Source organism: Schistocerca americana, chromosome 7, assembly GCF_021461395.2.
Source record: "Schistocerca americana isolate TAMUIC-IGC-003095 chromosome 7, iqSchAmer2.1, whole genome shotgun sequence".
NCBI lineage: Eukaryota > Metazoa > Arthropoda > Insecta > Orthoptera > Acrididae > Schistocerca > Schistocerca americana.
In genome coordinates this window covers 425,835,632-425,856,931 of record NC_060125.1, presented here as the reverse complement: position 1 = coordinate 425,856,931, position 21,300 = coordinate 425,835,632, and the positions used below count along the sequence as shown (strand labels likewise).

Below are 21,300 nucleotides of genomic sequence, written 5' to 3'. Positions count from 1 at the left end.
ATAGAAATGTAAACGCTGCCGGAAGTTAGCTCCCGGACTTCCAAGTGTTTCGCACAAGTAGGAACAGTGATATCTTGGAATATTTTCCAATGCTACTGTAATCCTGGCCATTAAAATTGCAACGCATTGAAGGTGAAATGCAAGAAACGTCAAATTGGCATCAAGTAGACGCTTTGTGGTTGGCTTTAAAGAATGTAATGGATATAAGTGCAGATATTTCTATTCGTGACTGACAAGGGAACCTCCCCATCGCACCCCCCTCAGACTTCCCCCCTGCAGGTCCGGGATAAGAATACGCCTGAGGTATTCCTGTCTGTCGTAAGAGGCGACTAAAAGGAGTCTCAACCGTTTCGGCCTTCCATGTGATGGTCCCCCTTGGGGTTTGACCTCCATTTTTCAAATGGTTCAAATGGCTCTGAGCACTATGGGGCTTAACATCTGTGGTCATCAGTCCCCTAGAACTTAGAACTACTTAAACCTAACTAACCTAAGGACATCACACACATCCATGCCCGAGGCAGGATTCGAACCTGCGACCGTAGCGGTCACGCGGTTCCAGACTGAAGCGCCTAGAACCGCCCTCCATTTTTCAAAATTCTACAGAAGTACGAGCCTTTTGGGGAAGGACGCCTTACATGGTGTATCACTGGGCCTCAGTGCACTAAGACCTTGGCACTCAGCGTTGTAACGGCGTTGTAACCACACCCACTATTCCTCAAATTGGGCCTAAACGCTTGATGGGTTGCACAAGTTACGCCCATAGTGCATCCCCATCTGCACCTCTGATCATGATGGACTTTCCATGGCACCCAAAATCCAACACAGTAGCCAGCCCATTGTGGTGAGGTCATCATGTACCCTCTAGGTTGTAGCCCCCTGACAACACAGGGATCGTACTGCTGATACCTGAGCTGCACCCTCCCCACGTCGGCCAAGGAGTAGATGCCCGTCTCCTTGGGGCATCAGGACTCCCGGCAACGGTCATCCTGCCAGGTGGCCCTTGCTGAGGCTGGGTGGCGCCCGTGGAGAGAGCCCCTGGTCGGAGTGGGTGCTATCGGGGCGGACGTTTCGCAGATGAAACGTCAACATGTATCAGGTCGCTCTGCGGCCGAGTCTTTTAAAAAGAAAGGTACTGTCTCTGGTTCTGGTTCTCCTGCCCTTTCCCCCTTGGCCACTCCCTGGGAGGAAGGACAGGCCCGCCAGGTTGGGGCGAAGTACTTACCCCGCTATTTAGTCTGTTCTCGGACCGATGGGGGAACGTTCGCCACCTCCAAGCCCATGTTCTTTGTCCAACACATCGAGGACATCTTTGGGGAAATCGAGGCTCTCAGTAAAATGCGTTCGGGGTCCGTTCTTATAAAGACCGCCTCCGCCACACAGTCGGCGGCGCTCCAGGCGTGCGACCGACTAGGGGACATCCCAGTATCCATTGTCCCGCATCTGGCACTGAATAGGACGCAGGGGGTTATTTTTCATCGGGACCTCCTGCTGCAATCTGATGAGGAGCTCAGGGCCAACCTGGAGCGCCGAGGCGTGCATTTCGTCCATCGAGTTCAGCGCGGCCCCAAAGACCGTCGCATCGACACCGGAGCCTTTATCCTCGCCTTCGAGGGGACGTTCTATCAGAGAAGGTAAAGGTGATGTGCTACCGGTGCGACGTGCAACCTTACGTCCTGCCTCCTATGCGCTGCTTTCGGTGTTTGCGCTTTGGGCAAATGTCGTCACGGTATGAGGCTGAGCCCCTTTGTGGCGATTGTGGACGTCCTCTTTGTGAGGAACATACATGCACCCCACCACCTCAGTGCGTCAATTGTCCTGGCATCCACTCGCTTAGATCTTTAGACTGCCCCACGTATCAGATGGAGAAGAAAATTCAAGAATTAAAAACTTTGGATCGTCTCTCTTATTCTGACGCCAGGAAGAAGTATGACCACCTCCATCCCGTGACGTTGACAACTTCATTTGCCTCAGTCGTGTCCACTCCTTCCACAGTATTCTCACCCCTATCCTGTCCCCCCTCCACCTCCTCACCCCATCCGAGGTCTGTGCCTCCGCCTCCCAAATCCCTCCCTTCCAAGTCCTCCTCCCTCGCGGCCCCTGCCCCCTCTGCCCCAGGGGCCACCCTTCCTCCTCCTCCCCCTCCGCCGCCTGAGAAGCGATCCTCTTCTCAGGCGTCTATTGGGGAAACGATCCGGACCCCGGCTTCCGAGGTCCAGCGTTCCAAAATGGACCCCGCGCGTGAGGACCTTCTTCGGGTCCAGCCCAACATCCCCGTGCCTCATCGGACTTCCAAGAAGGCCTCCAAGAAGAAGTCTTTATCCCCCTCTCCACCCTGGCGCGTTTCGTCTGAAGCTCCATCCGCAAGTCGCTGCTCCCGGCCGTCCTCAGTTTCGCCGGGACGCTCTGCTGCCAGGTGTTCAGTTGGCCTCTCGTCGGCGAATGATGCTGCCCCTCCTACGCAACGCGGGAAAGCGGCCACAGCTGGCGACGACTCGATGGAACAGGATCCGCCTCCCTCCGGTTGTAGCGTTGTTCCCTCGAAACCTGGCCCTCCGCGGCCGTCGAGGTGACCCGCTCTTCACCCGTTTCGTTCCCCCTTTTTTCTGACTAGCGATGGCTTTGTTACATTGGAACATAAGAGGTATTCGATCTAATTGGGAGGAATTACAACTGCTCCTCCGCCTGCACTGCCCACTCGTCCTTGGTCTCCAGGAAACCAAGTTGCGCCCAACTGACCGTATTGCTTTTACCCACTATACCTTGGAGCGCCTCCCATGAACCATGGACATTGACGTTGGTGGGGAGGCTTGCGTGCCTCAGCGATACAGATAGCCGTACCGTGGGTGCAACCACAATGGAGGGGTATCTGTTGAGAGGCCAGACAAACGTGTGGTTCCTGAAGAGGGGCAGCAGCCTTTTCAGTAGTTGCAAGGGCAACAGTCTGGATGATTGACTGATCTGGCCTTGTAACAATAACCAAAACGCCCTTGCTGTGCTGGTACTGCGAACGGCTGAAAGCAAGGGGAAACTACAGCCGTAATTTTTCCCGAGGGCATGCAGCTTTACTGTATGATTCAATGATGATGGCGTCCTCTTGGGTAAAATATTCCGGAGGTAAAATAGTCCCCCATTCGGATCTCCGGGCGGGGACTACTCAAGAGGATGTCATTATCAGGAGAAAGAAAACTGGCGTTCTACAGATCGGAGCGTGGAATGTCAGATCCCTTAATCGGGCAGGTAGGTTAGAAAATTTAAAAAGGGAAATGGATACGTTGAAGTTAGATATAGTGGGAATTAGTGAAGTTCGGTGGCAGGAGGAACAAGACTTCAGGTCAGGTGACTACAGGGTTATAAACACAAAATCAAATAGGGGTAATGCAGGAGTAGGTTTAATAATGAATAGGAAAATAGGAATGCAAGTAAGCTACTAAAAACAACATAGTGAACGCATTATTGTGGCCAAGATCGATACGAAGCCCACACCTACTACAGTAGTACAAGTTTATATGCCAACTAGCTCTGCAGATGACGAAGAAGTTGAAGAAATGTATGATGAAATAAAAGAAATTATTCAGATTGTGAAGGGAGACGAAAATTTAATAGTCATGGGTGACTGGAATTCGAGTGTAGGAAAAGGGAGAGAAGGAAACATAGTAGGTGAATATGGATTGGGGCTAAGAAATGAAAGAGGAAGCCGCCTGGTAGAATTTTGCACAGAACACAACATAATCATAGCTAACACTTGGTTTATGAATCATGAAAGAAGGTTGTATGCATGGAAGAACCCTGGAGATACTAAATGGTATCAGATAGATTATATAATGGTAAGACAGAGATTTAGGAAGCAGGTTTTAAATTGTAAGACATTTCCAGGGGCAGATGTGGACTCTGTCCACAATCTATTGGTTATGACCTGTAGATTAAAACTGAAGAAACTGCAAAAAGGTGGGAATTTAAGGAGATGGGACCTGGATAAACTAAAAGAACCAGAGGTTGTACAGAGATTCAGGGAGAGCATAAGGGAACAATTGACAGGAATGGGGGAAAGAAATACAGTAGAAGAAGAATGGGTAGCTTTGAGGGATGAAGTAGTGAAGGCAGCAGAGGATCAAGTAGGTAAAAAGACGAGGGCTAGTAGAAATCCTTGGGTAACAGAAGAAATATTGACTTTAATTGATGAAAGGAGAAAATATAAAAATGCAGTAAATGAAGCAGGCAAAAAGGAATACAAACGTCTCAAAAATGAGATCGACAGGAAGTGCAAAATTGCTAAGCAGGCATGGCTAGAGGACAAATGTAAGGATGTAGAGGCCTATCTCACTAGGGGTAAGATAGATACTGCCTACAGGAAAATTAATGAGACCTTTGGGGATAAGAGAACGACTTGTATGAATATCAAGAGCTCAGATGGAAACCAAGTTCTAAGCAAAGAAGGGAAAGCAGAAAGGTGGAAGGAGTATACAGAGGGTCTATACAAGGGCGATGTACTTGAGGACAATATTATGGAAATGGAAGAGGATGTAGATGAAGATGAAATGGGAGATATGATACTGCGTGAAGAGTTTGACAGAGCACTGAAAGACCTGAGTCGAAACAAGGCCCCCGGAGTAGACAATATTCCATTGGAACTACTGACGGCCTTGGGAGAGCAAGTCCTGACAAAACTCTACCATCTGGTGAGCAAGATGCATGAAACAGGCGAAATACCCTCAGACTTAAAGAAGAATATAATAATTCCAATCCCAAAGAAAGCAGGTGTTGACAGATGTGAAAATTACCGAACTATCAGTTTAATAAGTCACAGCTGCAAAATACTAACACGAATTCTTTACAGACGAATGGAAAAACTAGTAGAAGCCAACCTCAGGGAAGATCAGTTTGGATTCCGTAGAAACACTGGAACACGTGAGGCAATACTGACCTTACGACTTATCTTAGAAGAAAGATTAAGGAAAGGCAAACCTACGTTCCTAGCATTTGTAGACTTAGAGAAAGCTTCTGACAATGTTGACTGGAATACTCTCTTTCAAATTCTAAAGGTGGCAGGGGTAAAATACAGGGAGCGAAAGGCTATTTACAATTTGTACAGAAACCACATGGCAGTTATAAGAGTCGAGGGACATGAAAGAGAAGCAGTGGTTGGGAAGGGAGTAAGACAGGGTTGTAGCCTCTCCCCGATGTTGTTCAATCTGTATATTGAGCAAGCAGTAAAGGAAACAAAAGAAAAATTCGGAGTAGGTGTTAAAATTCATGGAGAAGAAATAAAAACTTTGAGGTTCGCCGATGACATTGTAATTCTGTCAGAGACAGCAAAGGACTTGGAAGAGCAGTTGAATGGAATGGACAGTGTCTTGAAAGGAGGATATAAGATGAACATCAACAAAAGAAAAACAAGGATAATGGAATGTAGTCTAATTAAGTCGGGTGATGCTGAGGGAATTAGATTAGGAAATGAGACACTTAAAATAGTAAAGGAGTTTTGCTATTTGGGGAGCAAAATAACTGATGATGGTCGAAGTAGAGAGGATATGAAATGTAGGTTGGTAATGGCAAGGAAAGCGTTTCTGAAGAAGAGAAATTTGTTAACATCCAGTATTGATTTAAGTGTCAGGAAGTCATTTCTGAAAGTATTTGTATGGAGTGTAGCCATGTATGGAAGTGAAACGTGGACGATAAATAGTTTGGACAAGAAGAGAATAGAAGCTTTCGAAATGTGGTGCTACAGAAGAATGCTGAAGATTAGATGGGTAGATCACATAACTAATGAGGAAGTACTGAATAGGATTGGGGAGAAGAGAAGTTTGTGGCACAACTTGACCAGAAGAAGGGATCGGTTGGTAGGACATGTTCTGAGGCATCAAGGGATCACCAATTTGATATTGGAGGGCAGCGTGGAGGGTAAAAATCGTAGAGGGAGACCAAGAGATGAATACATTAAGCAGATTCAGAAGGATGTAAGTTGCAGTAGGTACTGGGAGATGAAAAAGCTTGCACAGGATAGAGTAGCATGGAGAGCTGCATCAAACCAGTCTCAGGACTGAAGACCACAACAACAACAACAACAACAACCTCGGAGCGGTCTGACCTCACCCCTGCAGACGGTATTCCAGCTCATGGTGGGGTCATGTTGCTCGTTCGGGACGTTGTCTATTACCATCCCATCCCATTGACCATCCCACTCCAAGCAATAGCTGTCCGTATTACTCTTTCTGCCTTTACTTTTTCTGTTTGTACCGTCTACACTCCATCGTCATCCGCAGTTAGTCCGGCTGACATGATGCACCTGATTGTTCAGCTTCCTCCGCCGTTTTTATTGTTTGGCGACTTCAATGCCCATCATCCCCTTTGGGGCTCTCCTGCATCCTGTCAGAGAGGCTCCCTCTTGGCGGATGTCTTCAACCATCTCAATCTTGTCTGCCTCAATACTGGCGCCCCGACTTTCCTCTCAGACTCCACTCAAACCTACTCCCACTTGGACCTCTCGATCTGTTCTACCACTCTTGCCCGTCGGTTCGAGTGGTATGTCCTTTCTGACACCTATTCGAGCGACCACTTCCCCTGTGTCGTTCGTCTTCTGCACCACACCCCATCCCCACGTCCTTCGAGCTGGAACATACTGAAAGCTGACTGGGGGCTTTAGTCCTCCCTGGCGACATATCCGGACCACGATTTTCTCAGTTGTGACAGTCAGGTCGAATACCTCACGGCTGTTATCACCAGTGCTGCCGAACGTTCCATTCCTCATACTACCTCTTCTTCACGTCGCGTTTCCGTCCCCTGGTGGAATGAGGCTTGTAGAGACGCTATCCGTGCTCGACGACATGCTTTACGCACCTTTCGCCGCCATCCTACGTTGGCGAATTGAATTGGATACAAACGACTCCGAGCGCAATGCCGTAGAGTCATCAAAGACAGCAGAAAAGCTTGTTGGGCCTCTTTCACCAGCTCCTTTAACAGTTTTACTCCATCTTCTGTCGTCTGGGGTGGCCTGCGCCGGCTGTCGGACATTAAGGCCCACTCCTCGGTACCTGGCCTGACTTCAGGTAATGAGGTCCTTGTCGATCCTGTGGATGTCTCCAACGCCTTCGGCCGCTTTTTCGCGGAGGTTTCAAGCTCCGCCCATTACCACCCTGCCTTCCTTCCCAGGAAAGAGGCAGAAGAGGCTCGGCGGCCTTCCTTCCACTCGCTGAATCTGAAAAATTATAATCCCCCCTTTACTAGCGAGAACTCGAACGTGCACTTGCACTGTCCCGGTCCTCTGCTCCAGGGCCAGATGCCATTCACGTTCAGATGCTGGCACACCTTTCTCTGGCAGGCAAAAGCTTCCTTCTTCGTACCTACAATCGCGTCTGGACCGAAGGTCAAGTCCCCATGCATTGGCGTGACGCCGTCGTTGTTCCTATACCCAAACCCGGGAAGGATAGACACCTTCCTTCTAGTTACCGCCCCATTTCTCTTACAAGCTGTGTCTGTAAGGTGATGGAGCGCATGGTTAACGCTCGGTTAGTTTGGATTCTTGAATCTCGACGGCTACTTACCAATGTTCAATGCGGCTTTCGTCGCCGCCGCTCCGCTATTGACCACCTTGTGACCATGTCGACATTCATCATGAACAACTTTTTGCGAAAGCGCCAAACGGTAGCCGTGTTCTTCGATTTGGAGAAGGCTTATGATACCTGTTGAAGAGGAGGTATCCTCTGCACTATGCACAGGTGGGGTCTACGCAGCCGCCTGCCCCTTTTTATTGATTCCTTTTTAACAGATCGAAAGTTTAGGGTACGTGTGGGTTCCGTATTGTCCGACGTCTTCCTCCAGGAGAACGGAGTGCCTCAGGGCTCCGTGTTGAGCGTAGCCCTTTTTGCCATAGCGATCAATCCAATTATGGATTGCATTCCACCTAATGTCTCGGGCTCTCTTTTTGTCGATGACTTCGCGATCTACTGCAGTGCCCAGAGAACATGCCTCCTGGAGCGCTGCCTTCAGCGTTGTCTAGACAGCCTATACTCATGGAGTGTGGCAAATGGCTTTCGGTTCTCTGAAGAGAAGACGGTTTGCATCATCTTTTGGCTATATAAAGCGTTCCTTCCGCCATCCTTACATCTCGGTCCCGTTGTTCTCCCTTCCGTGGAAACAACTAAGTTCCTAGGGCTCACACTGGACAGGAAACTTTGTTGGTCTCCGCACGTCTCTTATTTAGCTGCCCGTTGTACACGTTCCCTTAATGTCCTCAGAGTTCTTAGTGGTTCATCTTGGGGAGCGGATCGCACTGTCTTGCTTCGCTTGTATCAGTCCATAGTCCGATCAAAGCTGGATTATGGGAGCCTTGTCTACTCGTCTGCTCGGCCATCCCTCTTATGCCATCTCAACTCCATCCACCATAGGGGGTTACGTCTTACGACCGGAGCATTCTACACTAGTCCCGTCGAGAGTCTTTATGCTGAAGCTGCCGAATTACCATTGACCTACCGGCGCGACGTACTGCTTTGTCGGTATGCCTGCCGGCTGTTGTCAATGCCCGACCACCCCTCTTATCCGTCCTTCTTCGCCGATTCTCTCGACCGTCAGTATGGGTTGTATGTGTCTGCCCTGCTGCCCCCTGGAGTCCGCTTTCGTCGCCTGCTTCGACAATTGGATTTTGCCCTCCCTATCACCTTCAGAGAGAGCCCGACACCACCTTAGCTCCAGGCTCCGGTTCATATTTATCTCGACCTCAGCTCGCTCCCGAAGGAGGGTACTCCGGCTGCAGTGTATTGCTCACGGTTTGTCGAACTTCGTGCGCGACTTGCCAGTCACACTTTTATTTACACTGATGGCTCCAAAACTGACGATGGTGTCGGATGTGCCTTTGTCGTCGGGGCCGTCACCTTTAAATACCGGCTCCTCGACCAGTGTTCCAGCTTTACGGCCGAGCTTTTTGCTCTCCATCAGGCCGTTAAGTATGCCCGCCGCCACCGCCATTCATCGTATGTACTCTGCTCTGATTCATTCAGTGCTCTTCAGAGCCTTGGAGCTCCATATCCGGTCCATCCCTTGGTGCAACGGATCCAGCAGTCCCTCCATTCCTTTGCTGAGGATGGCTCTCCTGTCAGCTTTCTGTGGGTTCCCGGCCATGTAGGAGTGCCTGGGAATGAGGCTGCTGATGCTGCAGCCAAGGCTGTAGTCCTCCTGCCTCGGCCAGCCTCCCATTGTGTCCCGTCATCTGACGTTAGTGGGGTTGTTTGTAAGAGGCTTGTGTCCTTGTGGTGGGACACTTGGTCGTCACTTCAAGGAAACAAGCTCCGGGCAGTAAAACCTTGCTTGGACAACCTCCTCTCGACCATCTCGGCGAGAAGAGGTTCTTCTGACCAGGTTGCGGATTGGGCATTGCCGGTTTAGCCACCGCTACCTGCTCTCCGGTGACCCAGCCCCGCAGTGCCCTTGTGGTCATGCATTAACGGTGCGCCATGTTTTATTGTCGTGTCCCCGTTTTAGTCAATTTCGTGTTGTCCTGTCTCTGCCATCTACTTTACAGGATATTTTAGCGGATGACGTTCGAGCAGCTGCTCGTGTTCTTCGTTTCATTACTTTGACTGGCTTGTCCAGAGACATCTAACTCTTTCACTTATTTTATCTGCATCTTTGTAAGAACTTTCTGGTGTCGCCCCCCCCCCCCCCCCCCCCTTGAATTTTACTAGATTCTATGTGCTCTAACAATTGTGACTGCGCGCTAATGACCTCAGTAGTTGAGCGCCCTTAAACCCCACACACACAAAAAAAACCCCTCAGACTTAGTTATAAGTTGGCACAGTGGATAGGCCTTGAAAAACTGAACACAGATCAATCGAGAAAACAGGAAGAAGTTGTGTGGAACTATGAAAAAAATAAGCAAAATATACAAACTGAGTAGTCCATGCGCAAGATAGGCAACATCAAGGATAATGTGAGCTCAGGACAGCCGTGATCCCGTGGTTAACGTGAGCAGCTGTAGAACGAGAGGTCCTTGGTTCAAGTCTTCCCTCGAGTGAAAAGTTTAATTTATTATTTTCAGACAATTATTATGTGTCCGTCCGTCCGATGCGAGGTTACTGTGCCGTAGCATGGAGACGCTACACCTAAACAAACATCGAAACACACGACGTCAGTCGACTACAGCGCACGGAAGAGAGTATTCCTGGTAACGAGGCTCCCTGGCTGGCAGTTGACTGTTCGCTACTTTGGACGGGAGTGCATTAAATACGTGAGATGTATTCCGTGAGCAATATGAATCCAGCAAATATAGCTCGCGACTTCAATAACAAGGCCAACGAATATTTTCCGAACTGTAAGGAATCGGAATGTTCCTTAAGGGATTGAACGTATAGAATATATCAGACGTATTTTCCTGTGGAGGAATCGGCTGACCTATGACCTTGCGATCAAATGTTTTCGGTTCCCATTGGAGAGGCACGTCCTTTTGTCTACTAATCGCACGGTTTTGAGGTGCGGTCGCAAAACACACACTAAACTTATTACAGTGAACAGAGACGTCAATGAAGGAACGGACGGATCATAACTTCGCGAAAGTAAAGCAAACTTTTCACTCAAGGGAAAATTTGAACCAAGGACCTCTCTTTCCGCAGCTGCTCACGCTAACCACGGGACCACGGCGCTCCTGAGCTCAGGCTATCCTTGATGTTGCCAATCTTGCGCATGGACTACTCAGTTTGTATATTTTGCTTATATTTTTCATAGTTCCACACAACTTCTTCCTGTTTTCTCGATTGATCTGTGTTCAGTTTTTCAAGGCCTATCCACTGTGCCAACTTATAACTAAATCTGAGGGGGGGGGGGGGGGGGGGGTGCGATGGTGAGGTTCCCTTGTGAGTAAAATCTGCTTAACAACATTACATCAGTATTCACGTCATTAGCAGACTAATAATTATAGCCGTTACAAGTCGTATGTTTTTAGCATAGTTAGTACAGTAAACCAATGTACGTTTGTTTTTATGAAAGCATGACAAACCGTCTGATGATGAAATAATGAAGTGTGAACAGTTCGAAACCGGGAACGGTACTTTTTCAACAAATGAATCTAAAAAAAAGTAGCTCGTTGCTGTACACCATCAACAATCTTCCAGTCAAATATCACGCGATCTGGTAGTGGGACAAATCGAATCTCAATGGGGCGAAAAAATTGTGAGGGAATTTTCAGTTCCGGCATTTGCCAAACAACCAACGGCAGCCTCGCGAAATACTTGGTCCGACTGCGCAATTGGAGCAATCTTAATTTATTTCAAATGTTGTAGAAATGATAGAGAAAGCAGATAAAAATGAGACGGGAGAAATGATATTGCGAGCAGATTCTGACAGAGCACTGAGAGACCTAAGTCGCAACAGGCAAGACGGCGATGACCACATTCCTTCAGAATCACAGACGTCCTTGAGAGAGATACTAAGAGGAAATTATTCTGCCTGGTACACAATTTATATGACAGGAGAAATACCCTCACACAGTGCCGAGTATTAACTAACCGTCATTTTAATAATTCATCTTTGCAAAATGCTGACACGAAAAATTTACAGAGCTGGAAGCTGACCTCAGGGATGTGTGGCTGCATTCTGAAGAAATGTAGGAACACACTAGGAAATGCCACTGACTAAAGTTGAAAATTAGGTGGACTGATAAGGTAAGGAACGAGGAGGTTCTGCGCATAATCTGAGAAGAAAGGAATATATGGAAAACTCTGACAAGAAGAAGGGACAGCATGATGGGACATTTGTTAAGTGCTAGAGGGAGTTGCAGAGGGTAAAAACTGTAGAGGAAGACAGAGGTTGGAATATACCGAGCAGCCGGCCGAAGTGGCCGTGCGGTTAAAGGCGCTGCAGTCTGGAACCGCAGGACCGCTACGGTCGCAGGTTCGAATCGTGCCTCGGGCATGGATGTTTGTGATGTCCTTATGTTAGTTAGGTTTAACTAGTTCTAAGTTCTAGGGGACTAATGACCTCAGCAGTTGAGTCCCATAGTGCTCAGAGCCATTTATACCGAGCAAATAATTGAGGACGTAGAAGACTGATGACTATGTACACACACACAAAAAAAAAAGAACCTAAACGGTGTGGTCACGAGCCCAGGACATGAGCAGCAGGCGATGTCGTTCTGTTAGCAACGGCACTCGCGTCGGTCGTCTGCTGCCTTAGCCCATTAACACCAAATTTCGCCTCACTGTCCTACCGGATACGCTCGTCGTACATTCCACAGTGAATTCTGCGGTTTATACCTTGTTCACGCGATACTACCACCATCTGTATAGGCGCGTACCGCTATCCTATGACTTTTGTCGCCTTATTGTATATTTCTGTTTATGTACGTTGCACGTTTTTACGCTACAAATAAATAAGCGAATGATTGTGAAATACTTACCGAAGCTATTCCGACGATAATACGAGAAACCATGAATACGACAGGTCCACCGTACGCGCAAACCGGTCCAAGAATGGTGAAGACCCCCGCGATGAGGAGTCCTAGCCCGTACACCCAGCGGGCGCTGAAACGCGCCGCTGCGTACCCGCCGAGTATGTTGGTCGCTGCGTAGCCGTAGTAGTAGGACGACAGGATGTACCCCTGCATCTTGTCGTCCCAGTCAAATTCACCTTCCTAGAACATGAGAGAAACAACTGCTATTCTAAGATATGTGCATCCGCAAAATCTCTCCGCAGCGGTGAGCTCCACGGGTGTCACCTTGCGGAGCGCGTGAGGTTGACAGCACATTGATGTCGCTGTATAAGCTAGGGGCCGGGATTCACTGCTAGTGGCTGCGGTTTTGTTGGGTGATGGGATTCAACATCATTAAAATTAAAACAATGAAATTAATTACAATTAAATACAGTGTACTGACCAATATTACAGTAGGTGTTGTAAATTTTTTCCTACTTCTTGAAGATACAGTTCAGTACCTTCACATTTACTTGCAAACGCTCTTACCAATATTTCACGTGTAGTCGAATGCAGGTAATCAATTATCGCTGTCTTCAGTTCATCTATTGTTTCGGAGTTATATTGATACACAAATACTCTAGCCCCACAATAAAGGAAATGTTCTGGAGGGGACAGATCAGGTGAGTGTGGGGGTCAGAGACCTTCCTAATTGTTCCGTCACCAAAAATTTCAGTTAAAAGCCGAAGGGACTGGTGTGCTGTATGATCAGTAGCGTTGTCTCGTTGGAAAAATGAATGATCGATCTCATTTTCATTCAAATAAATGGTTCTGAGCACTATGGGACTCAACTGCTGAGGTCCCTTAGAACTTAGAACTAGTTAAACCTAACTAACCTAAGGACATCACAAACATCCATGCCCGAGGCAGGATTCGAACCTGCGACCGTAGCGGTCTTGCGGTTCCAGACTGCAGCGCCTTTAACCGCACGGCCACTTCGGCCGGCTTCATTTTCATTCAGCAGGGCAATAAATGGATAAATTATCTCCGAACAATAGACGTCGGAAGCGACGGTAGTATCGAAAAAGATCGGCCGTATCATTCACGCTCGAGTTATGCCAACACACACTTCGATTTTTCTCTGTGTGCAATGGCGTTTCTCTTAAGGCACGTGAATTTTCTGATGACCAAATTCGTGTATTTTGGGAATTAATGTAGCCAGATAGGTGAAATCAAGCCTCATCAGAGAAAAAGGTTCTACCTAAAAATCCAACCCCATTTCGGTCAACAAATCGCTGAAACCGTTCACAATACGCTATTCGTTTCGCATGCTCCGTACAATGTAATTGTTGCAATCAGTAATTTCATCAGGATACATCCCCAGTTCTTTGGTTGTGGCCTTTATGTTCTGTCGTACGAGAGACTTTAGCCTCTTGAGATAATCTCCTCACTGATTTTGTTGGACTTCACAACATGATGTCGAAAATGTCGTTGAGTCTCCATCCTGTCAAAATTGTGGGCCTCCTGTTCAAGGTGCGTCATGAAATGAACTTGTTGTCTAGAATTAGCGAATTAAATAACTTCATTGTCACGATGTGGACACTTCGAAGTAAGAAAACGCAATCTAAATTTCCACCTCAAATGCTCCGTAACGTTTCCTCCTCCACGGAGAACCACTTCCAATAAAAACGCTCTCTCTGCAGTACTACGCATTGTCACTACTTTCAGCTTGCACATGAAGTGGACAGTAACATAAGTAACAGCTGTAAAGCACTCACACCACCACTACCCTCACCCTACTATTGCGGGTCCATGGAACACGCTTCAGGTGAGACTCGAATGTGCTGCCAAGGCGAGACATGCGAGGGTCGCCGCTGCGGAGAGGCTTTGAGGACGCACTGTATTAGGTTCCTTATTTTTGAGAACTGTCTGATGTTCAAACACTTTCTACAGTGATTGGGGGAGGCTGTTAATGTGGTAGTTGAATAGGAAACTAAATTCGGGATACCGGAGACCGCTTCTACACTGATGGCCATTAAAATCGCAACAGTATGAAGCGACATGCAACGAAAGTCAAACTGGCATCAACTTTATTACATGCTTGATTTGAAAATGAGTGTCACTTCAACAGAATGGCACAAAACAGGTAGGACAAAGTTCAAGAACATCGCACGATATGATTTAGATGGATATGTGCTAAGCAAAATTCTTAGGGTTATTTTAGAAAGGTGCCGTGAAAGTAAGAAGATCTCCACTGCAGATTTAATGCTAGCGAAAGCCTCACAGACAGACGAAAACTGAAGGAGGGCTAAGCGTGAAGCATTCAACCAATTAGAAAATGAAACCTTCTCTACAGACATAACAGAAAATCTTGAGAAGTTTTGGTCTTATGTCAAATCAGTAAAGGGATCGAAGCCATCTGTCCAGATTCTCAGTCATCATAATGGCATTGAAACAGAGAGTGACATGAAAAGCCGAAGTACGGAACGCCTTTTTCCGGAACTGTTTCACAGAGAAAGATCGCGCTGTAATTTCTCCCATAAATCGTCGCACGAAACTATAAAACGACAGCTATTGAAGTGCTCAAGAGATAGAAAAGCAACTGAAGTCTCTCAACAGAGGACACTGAACCTGACGGGATATCAAACCGATTCTACACAGTGTATGCGAAAGAGCTTGCCCGTCTTCTCGCAGCCGTGTGCCGTAAGTCTTTCGAGGAGTGAAGTGTTCCTAATGACTGAAAAAGCTCACATGTCATTCCCGTTTTCAAGAAGGGCTGTCGAACAGACGCACGAAACTAAAGGTCTAAATCTCTGAAGCTGGTCTTATGCAGAATTCTGTAACATGTTTTACGCTCGTGTTTTATGACATTTCTCAAGGCCAAATACATCCTATAAAGGAATCAACATGGATTTCCTACAGCAGCGGCCTTATGAATTCCAGCTTGCTCTATTCATCCGGGAGACCCAGAAAGCAGTAGATGCAGGCGTTCAGGTAGATGCCGTGTTCATTGACTCTCGTAAGGCATTCGATACAGTTCCATACTGCCGTCAAATAAACAGCATACGAGTGTACTGGAAACCAGGCCAAATGTGTGACTGGACGGAAGAATTTATAGCAAACAAAAATGGCCTGTTATTTTCAACAAAGAGAAGTCTTCAGACATAAAAGTAACTTTGGATGTGCCTCAGGGGAGTGTTATAGGACCATTAGTTTTCACAAAGGGAACAAATGACTTAGTAGATAAGGTCAGAAGTTCGATGGGGCTTTTAGTGGATGATGCTGTTGTATACAGAGAAGTCTGGAAGGAAGAAAATCGTAGTGAAATGCAGGTAAACTTGTAGACGATTGAAACTTGTGCAGGGGCTGACAATTTGCCCTCATCACAAACAAATGCAACGTTTGCGAATACGTAGACAGTAAGACCATTTACTGTAAGATGAAAACTACAATCAGAAGAAACATTTATTTTTGTGAAATATCTAGTGCCGGCCGCGGTGGTCTCGCGGTTCTAGGCGCGCAGCCCGGAACCGTGCGACTGCTGCGGTCGCAGGTTCGAATCCTGCCTCGGGCATGGATGTGTGTGCTGTCCTTAGATTAGTTAGGTTTAAGTAGTTCTAAGTTCTAGGGGACTGATGACCACAGCAGTTGAGTCCCATAGTGCTGAGAGCCATTTTTTTGAAATATCTAGTAGTATGCGTAAGGAGCGATATGAAGTGGAACGACTGCATAAAATTAATTCCTGGTAAGGCAATTCTCACACTGAGATTTATTGGAGGATTCTCAGGAAATAATGTAGTCTGTTAACAAAGCGAGTAGCTTACAAAACACTAGTTCGACCAATACGCGAATTTTGCTTGTTAGTAGCACTGGCAAATACGTTCTCGATTATTTGCTGGATGTATCCTAATCTCTGTCTTCCTCTACAGTTTTTGCCCTCCACATCTATCTCTAGCACCACGGACATCATTCTCTGATGTCTTAACAGGTGTCCTATCATCATGTCCGGTCTCCGTGTCAGTGCTTTCAACGTATTTCTTTCCTCTCCGATTCTGTGCAGAACCTCCTTATTCCTTACCTAATGAGTCCACCTAATTTTCAACATTCGTTTGTAGCACCACATCTCAAATGCTTCGATTCTCTTCTGTTCTGGTTTTCCCACAGCCCATGTTTCACTACCGTACAATGCTGCGCTACAAACGTACTTTCTCAGAAATTTCTTCCTCAAGTTAAGGCCTATGTTTGATAGTAATAGACTTCTCTTGGTCAAGAAAGCCCTGTTTGCCACTGCTGGTCTGCTTTTTATGTTCTCCTTGCTCAGTCCGTCATTAGTTATTTTGCTACCTAGGTAGCAGAATTCCTTAGCTTCATCTACTCCGTGACTGTCAATCCTGATGCTAAGTTTCTTGCTGTTCTCATTTCTGCTGCTTCGCATCACTTTCGTCTTTCTTCGATTTACTCGTTATTTCAATCACTGCTTCTTCGATACATGATTGAACAGCAGGGGTGGAAGACTACATCCCTGTCTTAGACCGTTTTTAATCCGAGCACTTCGTTCTTGGTCCTCCGCTCTTATTGTTCCTTCTTGCTTCGTGTACACATTGTACATTAGGCGTCTTTCCCTGTAGCTTACCTCTATTTTTCTGATGATTTCGAACATCTTGCACCATTTTACATTGTCGAATGCTTTTTTCAGGTCGACAAAACGAATAAACATGTCTTGATTTTTCTCCAGTCTTGCTTCCACTATCAACCGGAACATGAGAACCATCTCTCTGCTGCATATACCTTTCTAAAGCCAAACTGATCTTCATCAATAGATCCTAAATTTTCTTTTCCATTCTTCTGTATATTATTCTTGTTTCGTTACAGGTTCGTTTAGTAAGCGTCACGGAGATTCTCAGCTAACTCCAGTGGCAGCCACTGCTAGAGAGGCACCCTGCATCAAGGTGCCATTTGCGAATGAAATCCCGAGTGCGTATGTTCCTAGAGAGTCAACCAACATATTTCTTTCACCTTTGTACATCTCGTGAAAAGACCATGAAGATAAAATTAGAGAGATTCGAGCCCACAGAGAGGCTCACCAGCAATCGTTCTCCCCGTGAACCATATGCGACTGAATAGAAAAAGGGGGAAGTACTCTCCACCGCACACCATAAAGTGACTTCGTAATATAGACGTAGATGTAAAGTAACGCCAAATACAATATGAGTAGATGCAAGGAGTAGCAACGAATTTATTACACAGAATTTGTATTTCAATGTTACTGTTTTTGAGAAATTTGTTTTATGCTTCACATAAGTTTAGCTGCATATGACGGAATTCGGTAGGGGCAAAATTGCCCGTATGGAGACTGTAGTTTAGTTTTACACGATATAGCTGTTCGCTTTGGTCGCACGCCCACGATTGTCAGACCAATATGGGATCGATGAGTTCAAGAAGGCTATACTCAACGCCATGCAGGTTTTCAATAGCCCAACGTGACTAGCGCCCGAGACGACAGGGATATTATGTTTGCTCGGTCGTGAAGGATTGTAAAGCCTCATCACATACCATGACCCATGTAAAGGGCTTGGTTGGAGCAAGACAAGACTGTCGGCACTGCAATCATCGTCGCGGCTCCCTTTGACGCGATAGCGTGGAGAGGCGCGCGCACAGCGCTCCAGTCGAAAACAACACCGACACAGGAGAGGCACCAGTTCGTATTTTCAGAGGAGTCTTGCTTCTGCATACGGCGAGGATATCAAACTCAAAAGGAGACATGGGTTTAAGTTGAGGAGGTCTGCAGAAAAAAAGTACTTCAAATTCAGTTTTTATTTATTTAAAATAATACGGTAGAAAACACGAGGACAAAGATAAACGTTTTCTTCCTTCTCTTCTTGTGTTATTGCCTTCCATGCCTCAGGAGAAAACTTATGCACAGTAATTACTGTCAAAATTAACGCAAGTGAATGTCTGAAATTTTAGATCCAACACGAGATTTACGTCCTTTGATAACCTAAAATATCTGCGACAGACTATACTGACTAAGACTAATTTTGCTCTAATGCACAGCAGTCAACTCTTCTATCTATCAAAGCTAACGCAGTTGCTCCACAGGTCCGATTGCAGCGCATTCTCAAAGGAAGAATCTACAAAACACCTAAATGGGGTCTTGTTTTACACTCATTTGGCCTATCGTGTGGTAGACGCCTGCCATATCTTCACCGCTAGTTAGGTTTTGTACACGTGCGTGTAAGGGACACGATATTTAGGACCGTTTCATTGGCTGGACGTGGCGCACAGGGAACCTTTATGGGCGCACACATATGGGCTGCAAGTTTGACACCCTTGACATACAGTATGACGATGGTCATATCTGTGTGTCAAGGCTGCGAGGGGAACGAACGTTGACGGATTGTATTCGTCATCATCATATGGGCCTAGCACCTTGCGTGAACGGTGTAGGATACGAGGACATGAGGGTGTACAACACAATCACCTCTGGTTTGAACAGTAGGCATTATATTTTCGGAGTGTTAAGACTGCTACCTCTGTCCTATCTTCAAGGTCTCTATGACGTGATCGTTCAGCAATGTGACTCGAGACTGTATGTTGATTGTGCTTCCATGAACTACCTCGATATAGAAGGTGTTCGACTGTTGCCCTGGGCAGCACTTTCTCCGTACCTCTCGCCAAGAGATTAGCATGGTACCACTCGCCAGCCACTATGGTTGATGAACACTGGCATTCGAGGTGTAATGGGTCGAAGTGCAGATATCTCTATTGGTGACTGAGCACGGTGCACTAAACAACATTACATCAGTATTTATGTCATTAGCAGACTAATAATTATAGCTATTACAAGTTGTATGTTTTATGTTGGTTAGTACTTCGAAATACATGTGGCAAGAGCAAGTCATTAATGCTTATTTTCCCCTGTGTCATTTCAACTGGATCCCCACTGGGCCACAGCCGTTGTTGCTGCCTGAGATCGCAGCTCTCTATGTTACATTTCGTGTTCTGTATTCTGACAAATAGCCTACAAATGTAGTCGCTTGTGCTTCCGACTATTTTGTACATGCACAAAAACAAAGTAAAATTCGTTGTTTGCTCTATCCAAGTGTTGCAACTTCAATAGCCGATAATGTAGCATTTGGCTCAGTGTATCGCATTCCACCGAAAACCCGTTGTTGGAAAGTCAATTGCTCAAGAATTACTGCAAAACAAAGAAGTAATGTAGGAACATGTAGTATACAGGTTCCAGCTCATGTGAGTTTGGTATACTATGATAAAATGGACGAGTTGGCGAAGGTAGCCGGTATGTATGGCTCCAAAAGGAACATCACTGTCTTGCCCTCCGATTTCTAGATACGTTTACAGAAATAAGGAATGGTCAAATGATTGGCAACATAGAACAACAATTTTCTGCAGTCCATCTTCCACTCTGTGTGCTTTTGAAAATTTATGGCGAGCTAGAAGCTATATACACACTGGTAAAAATGAATATCAACCGTTGTCCAACTTATTCCCACTTACACTACCCGGTGGTCAAGTACAGTATTCTTTATAAATGACAGGCGAATGAAGAAATGTAAACCACTTGATGCAAAGCTGCAGTTTTTTCGAAGCAGAGGAGAAAAGCTTACTCAAAAATCTTGTGATAATGAAGGTGCTGTGCAGGTCGACTGGCCTTTCTAAGGATAGCGCGAGTTTTTGTTTCTAATTCCAAAATTTTCGACGGTACAGTCTACGTCATGAGTAGAATTACACCGAGCGAGGTGGCGCAGTGGTTAACACACTGGATTCGTATTCGGGAGGACGACGGTTCAAACCCGCGTCCGGCTATCCCGTTCAAGGTTTTCCCTAAATCGCTTCAGGCAAATGCCGGGATGGTTCTTTTGAAAAGGCACGGCCGACTCCCTTCTCCATCTCTCCCTGATCCGATGGGATCGATGACCGACTCAACCAACCAATCGAGTAGAATTACTGCTTCAGCAGAGGCTGTTTGCTTCCGTAAAATTCGCTGCCCGACAAGTCCCTTTGCATCGCATTTGAATGGCCAACGGGGAGAGTGGTAGAGGACTCACGTGTTGGCTGCAGGACTCAGATAAGGACGCTCTCTCTGGTTCTGGGCTCCAGCTGGGCATGATGTGTAGCTTCCCTCTGCTGATAGCTTTCGGAATTTATTCCGACACAACACAACGTCTTACAATAACCACCTTGACTGGCGGAGTGGCCGAGCGGTTTGAGGCGCCATGTCACGGAATGCGTGGCACCTCCCGCCGGAGGTTCGAGACCTCCCTCGGGCGTGGATGTGTGTGTGTTGTTCTTAGCATAACTTAGGTTAAGTTAGTTTAACTAGTGTGTAAGTCTAGAGACTGATGACCTCAGCAGTTTGGTCCCTCAGGAATTCACACACATTTGAACATTTGTCATTGTACCCAGGGCACGCCCAGTTGCATTACATAGTGGGAGAATACAGAAACACGATTAAAATCCTAGTTTTATTTCGAAAAAACACTCTCTTTGGATGCTTACATCTTTGATTCTCCTGACATGATCCGCAGACACCTGCACAGTGACTCTTCCACCAAACGTGCCAGTGTTGATTGTTCATGAGGATATCCAAATTATGTATAAAGCATTTTTCGATTGTGTACAGGACTGTTTATAAATTATTTTGTATCATTAAAATTTCAGACTTCAGTAACACATTATTAAATTTCAACACCTGGGCTTTTTTATATTCTTTTCTGGTTACAGTTTGTGTCACTTGGATACTGAAACACGAACTATAATTGCTTTTCAGATTCTTTTTCTTTTGATATTTTTATGTAGATTTTTTAAATAATTGTTCCAACGTTTTGATTGTACGTTTCGATAAACGCAAGGATAATAATTAAAATATGGGTCTTTACTGTATGTTA

At 46.3% G+C, this 21,300-nt stretch overlaps 1 protein-coding gene across 1 annotated transcript in view; it reads right to left on the bottom strand.

The window, feature by feature from the left end:
• Window positions 1-21,300, bottom strand: part of LOC124622497 (sialin-like) — a 117,559-nt gene that overhangs the window by 71,864 nt on the left and 24,395 nt on the right. Inside the window, exon 3 of the mRNA XM_047148214.1 lies at window positions 12,380-12,613. Within this exon, the coding sequence (XP_047004170.1) occupies window positions 12,380-12,613 (234 nt within the window). The remainder of the gene's footprint in view (window positions 1-12,379; window positions 12,614-21,300) is intronic.